The sequence below is a fragment of the Ananas comosus genome, linkage group 5, assembly GCF_001540865.1.
Source record: "Ananas comosus cultivar F153 linkage group 5, ASM154086v1, whole genome shotgun sequence".
In the NCBI taxonomy this organism is placed as follows: Eukaryota; Viridiplantae; Streptophyta; class Magnoliopsida; order Poales; family Bromeliaceae; genus Ananas; species Ananas comosus.
The window spans coordinates 8,277,183-8,291,961 of record NC_033625.1 but is presented as its reverse complement, the minus strand read 5'-3'; the positions used below and the strand labels follow the sequence as shown (position 1 = coordinate 8,291,961).

General features: G+C 37.3%; 1 protein-coding gene across 1 annotated transcript; it reads right to left on the bottom strand.

Annotated features, from left to right (window-relative positions):
* LOC109710944 (ribosome biogenesis regulatory protein homolog) lies at window positions 7,617–14,533 on the bottom strand. The gene is made up of 8 exons (XM_020233762.1): window positions 14,242–14,533; window positions 13,431–13,581; window positions 11,038–11,089; window positions 10,783–10,911; window positions 9,771–9,888; window positions 8,929–9,115; window positions 8,113–8,226; window positions 7,617–8,019 (listed from the first exon to the last, which is right to left on the bottom strand). The coding sequence occupies exons 1-8, from the start codon at window positions 14,334–14,336 to the stop codon at window positions 7,867–7,869; spliced, it is 999 nt and encodes a 332-aa protein (XP_020089351.1). The 5' UTR covers window positions 14,337–14,533; the 3' UTR covers window positions 7,617–7,866.

Sequence of the window (14,779 nt, the reverse complement as noted above, 5' to 3'; positions counted from 1 at the left end):
TACTACTGCAAAATTAATTTTAAACAATTTTGCTCCAAGTAAGATTTGAACCCACAGTTTCCAAAAGCACGGTCTTTAAGCGAGATCACCTAACAGGCAGCACTAATACTAATTTTTACATTTTTTATTGTTGCAATCATTGTAAACTCTATTTGTTGGATTTAATACCACAACTATCTGAACTTCTCAGCACGACTGAGTAAACAACAACACATTTTTACTGTGATAATTTTGCTTGTTGTATTTAATAATTTTATACATTGCTAGTAATATATTGTTTGCAAAGAAATTACCTAATTGAAATCAATTTTAAAAAAAAAAAAAATTGTTTCTGCCATCTATTTGCTGTTGAACCGAACTTTATTAAACAAAATTAAATTTCATAATTTTAAATTTTAGTATATCTCAGAAATTGTGGGGGAAGCTCTTTTATCAGTTTGATAAATTTTGATATTATAATTGCCCTCGTGATTTCATTTTGTTTATCCTAATGTTTAGCTTGTAAATAAAATTAGTAAATTCTAAAATTAACTGACATATTAAATTAAAATAGAAGTATGTTAGATGACTAACCTCTCATGATATTATTATTTTTGAGTTTTTTCCAATCTGATCAGAAATTTTGCAGATTACTTGATGAAAGGCCTAAAGAGGACTATGATCCTGCTGTCATTGAGGAGGATGGGATCTTGCCCGCAAATGGCCTTCCTGTAGTGGGAACCCAACCTTTGTGATAGGAGATCCCTTGAAGAAGGTTCAATGTGGTAAAAACAAGCTGTCAGGTTGGCCAAAGAGCACTTTCTACAAATTTTATAGAAGAGGTTTAGCTCCAATCTCATTCCTACGGTGAGTAGTACTCTGTGTAGTGGATTAAGTTGAGCTAATACCTCTTAATGGGATCCAATGTGATAATTTTCGCGAGATGTAACCCTATACACATCCCTGAAGGAAACTACCTATATAAGAGTATCTGTATGTGATATGGGCTATACATAGAAACTCTTATGAAAAATTAAAATACTGTCACGCCCCGGGATCCCAGGACTAGGCCACTCATGAGGAGCGGAAGAAGCCGAACGCCATGGGTGACCCTCCCCTCTGTACAAATGTACAAGAGTGGAGGGGGTGGTAAAAAGTCCATAGCGCCCGCTACTCATCACCCTGCTCTGCACTCCATGCACACATCGCCAGCTATCTCGAAGGCTGGGTCCAATAAAGCTAAATCAATAATAGGAACCATAAAGACAACTATATGTCAAATCAACCAAATACACCAAGTCATAAATAAATGTAAACTTTTACACCTAAAGACCTAAAACATTTTATTTTATAAAAGATGGGGAGCACCATCGCAAAAATTTTCTTATTTCCAAAGACACATCCTTTGCCAAAAGTTTTCTAAAAACACCTAAAGACAAATTTGGAACTTACATTTTTGACATTACACTGACCACTTACATACTTACATATCAATAGAAATATAAGTAGACCAACACCAACATAGGACCAACATGACACATAAACTAGCTGCGGCACGTTTATGTCCCCTCTGAGACAGGCACACTTGTCACCTAAGGGACATAAACACCGCCTAGACCGTATGAAATCCCAGTCCAAAAGTTTTTTTTTTAAAAGTCTGCGAAAAGGCGAAACAAAATTTAACTTTTNAGCTCTACTCCGTGGCTTCTCCGGAAAACCGGAGTTACTATTCACTTAAGTGAAAACTAAAACTCGCGTATCTTCTCCATTTTAGCTCATTTTTCTTCTGAAACTTGACGAGTGTTTATATAATTAGATTACACACATAAACATCATCAACAGAGAGTTTAGTAGCACTGTAAAAATCTCAGTCCTTACAAATACTGTGCATGGCCATTAACGCGCAAACCCGTGATGAAGAATTCTGCACTGTGTTTGTGGTGGTTGAAGTCAAAATCAAAGGAACTTAGTTCAAGATCTGATTCACTCCGATTCCTTCTGATGGAAACCACTTACACGGTGGGGTTAAGTCTTTTAAAGACACCTCACCCATAGCATAGTATAAACACCCAATAATTCTTTTTTATTTTAATTTCTATTTTAAAAATTTTGAGTTTTGTTGGGAATTGTTGGTGAAAAACTCAAAATTTTAAAATTTAAAATTTATTTTATTCTATTTGAATTTCTAAATTATTTATTATTTATCGTTATTTATTATTTTTATTATTTATTTATTATTTATTAAATTATTTATTTTTATTTTCTTTCTTAATGAGTAAGAAACTAACGGGATATTTTTCCGTTCCGTTTCTTCCGCCAAACGGAATTCCATTCTATTGCGCGGGTTTCGCTCCTTTCTCGTAACGAGAAAGAGCGTGAATTCTCTTTTCTATATATTATCACCTTTTCCTCCCCTGTTAAGAAGGACATCAAATAATTGGTTAATCCTGATCTATTCATCATTTTATCTTCGAATATTTTTCTTATCTACTGTGTGTTGAAAGAGTCTCCGTCAGTGCTTGCAGGAGGAGGAATACCGGTCGTATCTTGGAGTATTATTCCCGATTAATCCCGCACGTAAGGACGGGAATACGCCTTAGGGCAGTGCCTCGCACACTTCCGGATAAGATCAAATCTTTATTGGGATATTTGCATTTACCTGTAAATTGATTTATTTATTTTATCATAAAATTAGTTAGATTTTAATCACAATCAGATTTTCATCACGGTTTCCCCCAATAACTGAACAGCCTAAGTACTCCTAGACTTTGTAAAATAGTGGAACTCGCGGCTATATCTTCACTATAGAAAAGGTTACATTTAAAGACGTTTTTTTTTTTTTGGCTAAATTACAGAAAACCTCCCTACCAAAACCCGATTTTTCACTTTCCCTCCCTGTCATTTAAAAATCTACACTTTGCCCCCTTGTAAAATGAAAAATGTTCACAAGGTGTTACGGTGTGAACGGTGATGACAAAATGACCATTTTGCCCCTCACCATTTTGTCCCTCGCCATATTCACAGGAGAGAAGGCTGAGGGCATTTTTGGCATAAAAAATATATAATAATATTTTATAAACGGAATCCTAACGGATTACTAACGACGGGGGGCAAAGTGAACATTTTTTATTTTACAAGGGATCAAAGTGTAGATTTCTAAATGACAGGGAGGGAAAGTAAAAAATCGGGTTTTAACATGGAGGTTTTATATAATTTAGCCTTTTTTTATATATATTTAACGATTCTTAAAAGCATAGCAATATAATCTAGCTAGCATCACATTTGAAAGTATCGGTCGAAGCGTTACAAAAATAATAGTAAAAGTTATCATTTAATAAATTGATTTGGTACAATAAATGGTTAATATGACGATACTTTTTGAAGTGTTGGTATTTGCTATATTGTAGGGACGCATGGAGGCGCTTCCTGCCTCAAGCATTGTCTAAAAGGCGTCCTTGCACTGACATTTTCTTATAGTGTTTATAATTTACTATTCATGGAGGAACTCGCCCATGTAAAAAGGGAATGTCAAGTTGAGAATTTATCAGATAGGCCTCTGTACATGTGGGGCATAAATTTGGTATTTTTGTGGTATCTCGAGGTGTAGAAGCGAAGGCCACTGGCTATAGACCCACGGGATCATCTGTTTGGAGTTCGACCTCAGAGGAAGCGAGGGGAGTCACTTCGTTTTGTTTTATAAGAAACTTGTGTATGACATTTTAAGTGATGTTCGGGGCGCGGCGAACAGTGCACAAATTTTATAAAGAAGATGTTAGCAGAGATCATTGGTTAGAGGACTACTTGTAGAGCATGAGAGATGGAAGCTACACAAGTCTAGAGTAATTCTGAAGAACACGAGATCGAAGGCATTAAGGGAAGGGTATATCAATATATAGACTTTCCTCTGGATGATCTCTTGGTCTATCTTATGCTGTTTTGAATCTCTCTATATATAGTGAAGTGAATGAGCGGATGAGTGGTAGTCTAGCAACGGAATGGTCCTATGTAAAGAACTCCAGATTCGAGAATACGTGTGCTAAGCAGGATTCGTGGTGTGCGGCGACCACGAAGCTCAAGAGGCCACTACAACAAAAAAATTCAATATCGCGACCCAAACCCCCGGCCCCTCTATTCAGATGGTGGCAGCCGCACCTCCAAAAAATTCAAATCAAAATCTCAATTTGAATCCTATATATGAGGGGTGGAACTGGGTAACACTACAATAGGGCCGGGTATGCATGCAACAATAATATTTGGATGCCATGCAGTGACATATGTACTAGAGTGCATTCATAGTACTGGTACGTAACTGTGTCGTCTCCCAATTGATCCAGTACTCCTGGGTTTTCTATCTAGTTCTATCTGCAAAACAGATAAGGCACTGATGATTAGGATACGATCTTAAAGAGTAATTAATTAATTTATTGATTTTAATTATTTAGAATGATAAATATACATGTTTATCCCAAGATGCCCATGATTCTACCCTCAATGCGACCATGTAGAAACGCCGTACCATAATCACCACCTGTCGATACCTCCGACGCCGCCGACTTTGACCGCTGTCATAGACAGCTCTGAATCCACATCTCCCGCCTCCAAACACTTTGTGCCGCTTCTGAATAGCGCGTCACAACGCACCCAATTGTATCACGAGAGGCCCATTATTCATCCTCACTGATACTACTTATATCACACGTACCCCTCTGGTCTTGTATATACTCTGCTGCTATTGTCGATATCCTATCAATCTTCGACGATCTTCGACGACATCGAGACGTCCAATCCAATATACTAATCTAGCATGCAGTGTTGCCTAGCATAGTATCCCCATATAATGTATCTTGGCACCTTGCAGCCTGTGTTCCTGGCAAATCTATCAAGTGTACGGACGTAGGATTTAATCTAACCTTGTGTCACTTGACAATGTTAGGTTAAGTCCCGGCTTACTAAAATCGAGGCACATCAACTCACATGTACTATTGTAAATCTCCACTCCACATACCAAGACATGGATAAAATAGCTAGAGCATCGTTGGTAAACAATGGATTGATTCTCCTAGCTCACATAACCATACACACATCCCACCAAGCTCAATGTTTCAAGTCCTCGACTCGTCGCTAAATCCTTAGGCCACTGCCTGACACATAATGTCCTCAGATCTCTGCATGGCACCAGTCAGGTGTGCATCCGTATCTACGTACTATCTAAGGGGAGGAATTACAATCCGCAGTTTATTTAATTTAACAGTAATAATAACAACACAGCACCGCACCCAATTAACTACGTACGTACGTACCAGGGTGGCTCGTATATATAATGCTAACCAACCATATCCAGAATAGCCTACTCTACTTGTTCTATGCATGCCTGACATAATGCTTAATTTCCCAGCCTAGCTAGCTCATGCAACACAAAAAATCTGATCCCATACCACTGCATGATGTTACTATAACATGCATGCTTCATATATATATATAGTCCATGCATATAATAAAATCTAGAGCACGCACGCGCGCCCACACACACACACACACTCACTCAGCCGAGTTGAATCTGAATACAGTGACCGATTCCGGTGAATGTCCGAGTACGGAAATCGACTCCGGTGATGCTTGACGGCTGTTCGACCCAGCTCCCGATTCAATAATAATTATAACGTAAGAAAAAAATGTATATCATCACAGTATAAAATTTAAATATTTAAAGGAACAAAATCCGGAGTTGCATTGTAACATCCCTTTTAATTAACAATTTTGTCCTCGAAATTAAGTTTAAAAGCAAGTGGGGAGGAGATCGAGTGGAATGGTGTGGTCACTCGGGACTAGTCACGTTCGATCACCCTCGTTTGACGAGAACTCTGCCTAAGGCAGGTTCATCAATCCCGATGATTGGCCGCCTTCGTAGTGTGGTCGACCGCCACAGGCCAAAGGCCCTGCAGTTGAGGTCCCAATCATTGGAAGGAGCTAGGAGCAGAAGGGCATTGGTTCGGAAAGCCCCGTAGCGGAAGTTCATCATGCTGGAGTGCTTCTCCGACTGACACCCCAGTATTTCCTCTACGAATTGTTCGAGATGGTCGGACGAAGTCGTGAGGGGGTGCGACTTGTGCTGTAAGGTCATCCATGCATCAGCAGGCTCAGTCGAATGGACTCCGCCCTTGGTCGGTTATCCTGTTGGTCCGAGCTGAAACCGAATGCGGCGATCGACTTTGATGATGCTCGGTGGTTGCTCAATTTATCACCACAGTGCGAAATTTAAACTTTTAAAGGAACAAAACCTGAGGGTTACACTCGATGTTGCATATTGATATTGATGTCCGCAAACGTAGAAGCTGGGCCAAAGTTGTTGGCGGTAGAACATGATTGTGCAATAAAGATGCCAATTGACTAACGAAGCAGAGTGAGGCTGCTTCAATTGTTTAAATCCGAAAAGCGAAACTTGAGGCCTGGCTGAGGGCGTTGGCAGCCGAGTGCAATCGTGAAACGGAGATGCTAATTGGCTTTCGAAGCAAAGTGAGATCGATCGAGTCGACTGTGTTACTATTTATAGTTGGGCAAATGTTTAGCGCATCACCGGAAGATCATGTAGTCGGTCAAAAAATGGTACGGAGTAAGTTGGCTTTGCTCGCGCAAGGGTTGCACGGGCAGACCGTGAGGTACAGATTTACGAAGCGTCAGCGTACAAGATGTTCTGTTAAGTCGTGGCTTTGTAGGCATGGCTAGCTTGCGGTGTATGCTTAAGAGGATCGATCACGTAATGCAATTGGACTGAGCGAGCAGGCTGCAGGCAGGGGATGTTGAGCAGGATTAATTGTCGTGGGAGTTTATGAAGCATCAGAACTTAGTGTTGAGGGCCTTGTATTTGGTTGAGCCTTGTCTGTTTTTACTTTCGGCAATAGCCAGTTTCAGTAAAGTTCTCGAGAAATATAAAAACTATATTGTTTAAACTAGAGCAGAGTGTGGTACAAAAAATGAAAACATGAGATCTAAAAGCAGAAGAATTAATGTGGTGTTTCTACTTCTGCTATAGAAAGAAATCTATATAATGAAAGAATTAAATATAATATTTTTATTAAACATATCACTCAAACACACTTATCCAATCTTCTCAGCATTATGCCCCCTAGAAATGCCGAGCAGGAGAGCAAGTGAAGTTGAACTACAGTTGATCGAAGAAGCAATAATTAAAAATATTAATTAAAATCCTTTCAACAGATTCTTGTCACAGCAAAAAAGTAAAAAAGATCAAATTACCATTTCGACATTTGGAACTCTTTGCCGCAGCAAAAGCTTCGAACATATTTTTTAGCTAGATCACTGAAGTTGAGCTAAACAAACACATCGAAAGTTTATTCTTTTTTCCAAACGCAGAAAAATGCAAGAATTTATATATAACATAGTTATTTATTCCGTTTGTAAGCGAGCTCATAACTCGTTAATCATCACTGTACTAGGTTTTAAATGTCCTCTAAATTACTGGTGAGATATATCAAAGGTTTACACACATGCAATACCGTGAAAATGCTCTTCCTGTTTAAGTAAACTACAATGTAAAGAAATAACAAATACGCCATCCGCTAATTCTCCGATAACTGAAGAAAAAAAGAGGAAAGCAAACTCTCTGTGACACCATTTACTTATGTGCTAGATCAAGGATTAAACATTAATGCAATGTTATAATTAAATGGCTGTCGCACAAATCATGGGATAAAATGCTCTTCTTCTTCTTAGATAAAACATAGATGAAAAACAAGTGACAGAATACACTGTTGTGCACCCCTTTTAGCTCGAGGAGCCCACGCCCTACAATACCCTCGCGAATCCGCTCACTTCCTACAGCAAAAATCCAAAACTTTACCTACCTCATACATGAAGAAAATTGGGAATCTAATGTTTAGTCTTTGAAGATTTCTTGACAGGCTTCTTTGAAGAGCTCTTGAGCGGTTTCTTCTTCGTCTTCAACTTACTCGGCGTTGACGAGGACGTCTCCTTCTCTTTCTTTCGTTGCTTTTCTTTCTTCACGTTGAACATCGTAACAGCCTGGGTAAACAAACCGAGTTAAACTACACAAGCGACAAAAGAAATAAGTCACATCCAAGCAAACAAAAGGAAAGCAAGAGACGGAATGCTAACCTTGTTGACATCCAGTATTTCGTGGGAGCTTTTGGCCAAGAGCTGGTTAAGAATTTTCTCTGTTTGCTGCTTCTCTTGAGCACCCATCCCTTTTCCTTCAACAACAGGGAGAAACTGCCCACGAGGTAAAAAAATAGTAAGGGGAAAAATTCGTGTCAAAATGGAAAAGAATGGCTCAGTAGGAAAAGAAAAAATAGTTCTTATCGCATAATTGGAATTGCTGAAGCTTTTGCAGATGTTCCATTTGACTAGAATTATTCAAAAAAGCACTAATGTACAGACTCGCAGAATATTTTGATATAGCCATATAGGTACTCAAAAACCTTCGGAAGTCCTATTTAACTACCTAGTATTACAATATGCTTGATGTAACTACCTTTCTGCCAGGACTTATAAATGTCTTAGATAAATAATTCTATAAACTAAAAGAATACCATGTTAATTGACAATATTCTATAACTCTTAGAAATTTGAATGATTAACAGAATTTTCTAAAATCAAAACTAATAAAAGGCGAGACAATGAAATTGAAATTTCAAAGTCCTAACTATCAAATTCAAAGTGAGAGCATAATTCCTAGTGAGGTTCCTAAATTGTTAACAAATATAAATACTACCCCTAACAGCTTGCTACTGTAGCGGTAGCAGAGTGGAAGGTTTAAATTGAAGCTTCTCTGCTTGTAGGGGCCTGACGCTCATCTTAGCTTCTTGACACAGCAAAAAGTTCAGACTGTTAATTTGCCAATTGTCTAACTCGTCCAGTAGAGAACCTTTTCTAAAAAGCAAGCCAAAGTAGGACTTCATTTGAGCAACAAACCTTTCTATACTTCCCAGTGTGCTTTGGCGGTTTCTCTCCTGGCAACTTTTTATCAAATTTCCCACCACTTGCTGTTGCAGTTGCAGCAAACCCGGCCACATTCTCAAGATCCTCTTTGCTTGCTTTTTTAGGTGCTTCTTTCTGAGTTCCTGTTACAGGTAGTGCTGTTGCAGCAAGTTGTATATGGCTGCATAGGAAATTTTACATAGCTTTTCAGTAAAAGATTCGGAAATTTCATTATAGAGGAAATGTTTTTCATAAAGAAACCATTATCATATGCAAGTTAAGCATCTTAATGCAACAGAAAAGAATAAACTGGCACCCAGAACACAATATTTAAATGTGAAACAGTGGGACGAATTTTGCACGACTATCATATACTTTTGTTACACGATGTTCGTTGTTTGTTCTAAGATCGCACTTAACAACAATTAATTCAATTAGCTTGAGTCGTTTGCTCAATATATAAACTATCTTATCTACATAACATCAGACATGTAACTGAAGCAGGACTGAGCAGCCAGTGCTTTTTTCATGGAAAATTGCATTTGAGGATTACAAACTGGGAAGCCTAATGGTATGGAAATTTGGACATCCTAGAATGGCTGATTCGGCAACATCATGCAAAACTTTACCAAAATAGGAGGTTAGATGAGGATTACAAACTGGGAAGCTTAATGGTATGGAAATTTGGACATCTTAGAATGGCTCATTCGGCAACATCATGTAAAACTTTACCATAATAGGAGGTTAAATGAAAGTGTGATGCAATAAGATAATATAGAACAATAAACAAATAAAAAATTGTAAAATAATATAAAATTTAAGAACAGAAGGATAACCTTGGCAAAGCACCAACTTTTGCAGCTTTCTTTAAATTCTCCAGTCTGTTCTTCTCTTGCTTGTCGACTCGCTGCTTCTTTTCAGCCTTCCTTTTTGCAAAAGGATCCTCTCCTGGCTCTGCCAAAATTAAGTGCATGACTTAGAAAATCCAAATAGCTATACAACATAGCGTTCTACACACGAAAAAAAAGATATAACTTCGATCAATATAAGGAATTTGACATGGAATTCGATCAATATAAGGAATTTAAATTCTCCAGCTTTTAGCAAACTACTTACAAGTTTAAACAGTGAAAAGGTCGTGTACTAAATTTCCTAGCGAAAAATCACAAAGGGATGGTCTCCTACCGTTCGAAATTCAATAGATCCAGGTTTCAAGAAATAGAAAATTTATAGGAGTGAAGAAAATACCAGCAGAAGAGTCTGTAAACCTTAATAGAGAACAGTGGTTTCAAACTTGAAGGTCAAAGAAGCACACAATGAGGAATTTGAGTACAGATTCTTATTTATGTTAAAGCAGCAAATGATTGCATGTATAAAAGATTCAAAAACCATTCCCGGGCTAAAAAAGAATTTTCCAATCATTTGCTTCCCTGTAAATACCTTTCAGTGGAAAATTAATTTACTTTTTTAAGAGAAAACATTTGTTTTCGTTTTCTGGGAAATATTTTTTTGGGGTAAACACAAACTGCAAACTGTAAACACCTCCCTTCCCCGACTCTCTCTTTTACTATTGTTATTCTCTGTTCCTTCAAACCAAACACATAAACCTCACAAATTATTTTCATTTATGCCAAACCAAGTGCTAATAAAGGTAAATTTTTATTTCCATGAAAAATTCTTTTTCCATGAAAACCACCTTCACTAATCCAAAACCACTCAAAACAAAAAATGGAAGATGGAACCTCTAAAAGCTGCAGATTGTTATCTTTCAGTAATCTACAATTTAGAAGGTAAACAAACAAGTTCCAACTTCCAACTATTGATTTGCAGAAAAAATAATTATAATACCATCTGTTGGTTTGGCCTCAATGATTGGTATGTCCTTATCATCATTAGCACGATCATAGCCATGAGTCCGCTTCCAAGTACCAGTTTGTTCGTCCCAAACACGCTTGTTTTTCTTGTGCTTCTTTATTCCTGTAAGGTTATTTTAGTATCAAAGTTATGTTTATTAGAGTAGACCAATCAAATTACTCACTCTAAACGAGTAGAAAAAGAAATTTCCAGTTGATAGTTCTTGAAATTAATACAGAATTGGCTCACCTTTCATTTGTGCAAATAATTCCCACTTAGTAAGAGGTTTAGGCTTCGGAAGCTGAGAAGAGAAACAAGTTCAAACAATGTTATATGCTTATATTCAAATTATGTTAAATAATAAACTACAAGATAGTAGCAATAATCAGTTCTTATCTAACTAAAGTAACAAAACAGAAGTGATTACTAAATGATCGAAAATAATCCAAAAGGTTACAGATGACAAGCATTACAACTAAAGAATAAGCCAAAATAAGCTCCACTAGACAACTGAAAGTGTAAACCAATAGGAGGACAAAATGAAACCATGAAGTCTAGGAAGGAAAGGCATCTGCAACTTAATTAAAGGACTTCTAGGAGCCACTCCGAAAAGGAAGAGAGAGTCATTGAGACCAAAACAGTATTAGGCCACTAGTATGTTCTGTTACCAAAAGTGATGCAGTTGAGGAATAATGGTTATATATATATATATAAAGAATCGAAGAGGGTGTCTTGGAATGGGTTATATTAAATTAGAACAAAAATACTGAATTATAACAACCAAAAGAAACAATATTTCCAGATTTGAACCCAAACTGAACTAAAATCTGATAGTTGTATGTTCTTGGAAACAATATTTCCAGATTTGAACCCAAACTGAACTAAAATCTGATAATTGTATGTTCTTGGAACCCTCAAAAGGCAATAATCATCAATGGCAAAACCGCCTAATTATATCCTTAAGCACCCAAATTCGAGTCCCAATCAACAAAGGTATCAATTGATGTGACTAAGCCTTAACTGCAGTCCAAATTCCAGAAGTACTAGCAGACGAACGTGAGGGGAAGGACTGCAATAGCAGCAGCCGAAAAGGGAAAGTGATGAACTTGGCATAGAAAAGAGGAGAAAGAGGTGGCCAGTCAGAGCACTGGTGCGAGCAGAAATATCGCAGGAACAAAGCCCTTGAGGAAATTTAGGATCATCATAAACCTCTGCCTGTAGGATCATCAATAATTGTGGAAATTTTATCTACAAGAATTGATATTGTACAATTAATAGGGTCAGCAAAATTAGTTAGGATCCAATAAAAGAAGAAACCCAACAATAAAAAGATGGGTAGTCAGTTAAAAAAAGCCCTAAAGAAGAGTCAGCTGTAGCAAGCAAATCAAAGAATACAGTCCAATAACCATCAAAGCCCAAATAAAGAATTGAAACAACAATTAAGACGCAAAAATTGAACTAGACTCTAATCACACCCTCCGATCATGCTGAATTCCACTGCAAGTTAAATATAATGATCCCACAATGATCAACCCTCTTGAACCACTGTAACATCATTGGGGTGAAAACACACACAAAACCTGTTTTAAATCAGAATCTCTCCAGAACAATTCAAGACGACAAAGCAAACTAATTTTATAAAAGTAAATAAGAATAGAGTTATCTTGTACCGCATCAGAGTTGCAAGATGGAGTCAGAAACAAAGACAAGCTACTATCATAAGCTTCACGCTAATAACTAAACTTATCAGCACAATAAACAAAAAATTAACATAACAGAAAGAGATTGGGAACAGGATGAAATGGTGTGATATTGGTTGTAGGTCGAAGAAGAGTTGATACAATAACCAAGGATTCAAGAAACTTTAGTTGCAATCCTACATGTATAAGATTCTTGAAACTAAAGACAAAACAAACCATTCGAGGATTTTATACACAGCATTAAATCTTGGAGGATATAAAGAATTTAGTCAAACTTTAGTGTGTTAAATTAGGCACAGAATTTGACCACTAAGTCAAGAAATCTACTAAAAACAAAAAAAATACAGACATTGAGGACGTAATTTAAAGTTGGATACACACAAAATACTAAATATGCAGCATCCAACAAGCTAGCAACAGGTTGATGGACCAAGGTTATGTTATTAAAGTATAAAATATTAAAATGTTGTTTGCTTGAAGATTAAGCTTTTGGATACCAGCATTTGTTCAATATGATATCAAAGTAAAAGGTCCTGAGTTAGACTAGTAATAGGTTCATTCACTAAATATTTAAGAAAAGCAACATCTGACCATTTAATTCAAAGTCCATGTCTTGGCCCTATATTTAGGTCCCAAGCGGAAATATGAGAAAAGTGTCAAGTATATGATATGCAAACACCGTTCTCTACTTAAATAAATTGTTTCAAATACCTACTACACAACCTTCTTATGTATTATCATATAGCTAATAAATTAGCAACATTGATAACCCTAAAAGCATTTTTAGTTCCTCCACTCTGCCTTGAATGAAGACAATAACTAGGACATGCTAGCTATAATTAAGCATAAACTAATAACCCCATATAATTCACATTATTCTAGTTATCCACAAGAAAGTAGACAAAAACCAATTTAAGAATCTCCAAAGAAGTAAAGACTTACATGCTTCTCTCTGGGAAGCTTCGTCGTGGGCGGTGGCAACTTAATGATGGGGCCATCAGGGTCCTCCGTGGAGGGCAAGCTAAATAGGGCATTTGCGATCTCTTGCACTAATTCCGTGCCCTTTTGCAAACACACCATTATCAATTCCTCCCTAAAATCATAAGAACAGCAATAAAGACATATAAAAAAAAAAACAATACTCAAAAAAAAATAAATGATATCTAAAATTTGGGCAGAATTAGTAACAAAAATAAGGTTTTAACTCTTGGTTTTCCATATCAACATAAGAAGAGAGAGAGCAAAAACGCCAAAGGAGAACAAAGATTACTAGAATAAGATTAAAAATATCTGAATTCGGGCACAATTCATAACAAAATCGGGTTTTCGTTTCTCAATCTCCCCTAAAACATATGAGTCGGCACGGAGATGAACCAAACAAAGAGTATAAATAAATTAAAATATGAAATTACCGCAAAATTCGTACCAAATCGAGGTTTTTTTTTTCCTTTTAAACTCCTCCCTAAAACATATGAATCCAGCAACAGAGAAAGCAACAACAACAACAACAACAACGAATCAAACAAGGCACAATAATAAAAAGAAATCTGGAAGTAGAGCAACAAATCATAACAAAAATCGGGATTTTTTTTGTCCTTTAACTCTTCACAAAATGAAAACAACAACAAAAACAACAACAACGGAGACGAATCAAACCGCGCGTACGCGCATAAGATTAAAGCATGTAATTAGGGCAAAATTCGCGACAAAATCGGGAATTTTCCTAGAAGTTATTGGAGGTTAGGGGAGAAACCTAGATGAGGGGATCGAATCGAAGTGGTGGGATGGGTCGTAGGCCATGAGATTGCCCAAATCGATTTGGTAGCTCCTGCTCCGCTCCTCCGCCATGGCTCGCAGGGTTTCGGCCTTCACTCTCCTACGCTGCGGGGAAAAACTAAAAAGGCGAAGCTTCCGATTCCTCTCCTCTTTTCCTTGTTACTATTGTTGGGATGGATCTGCTTCCCTGGTCTTAGTTACTCTGGCAGGGCTCCTGCTCGGAGGAGGGAGGCGAAGAAGAGAGAGAAAAGAGAGCGGGGAGGAGAAAGGCTAGGGTTTTGGTCTAGAATAAATTTTGGGTGGACCATGTCCACGGTGGACCAGTAGTCAAAATATGTGATACAAATATGCTAACCCTGCTTGTTTCAACGTAACTAAACTTTGTGTTGAAGTGAACTTTTGGTTAGACTAGAGTCCATGTGAAAATCATAGTTGGTTAATTCGCAAATTATTCATGAATTATTCGCGAATTATTGAAAATTTGAATAAAACAGTTCGTATACGATTTATTCCCA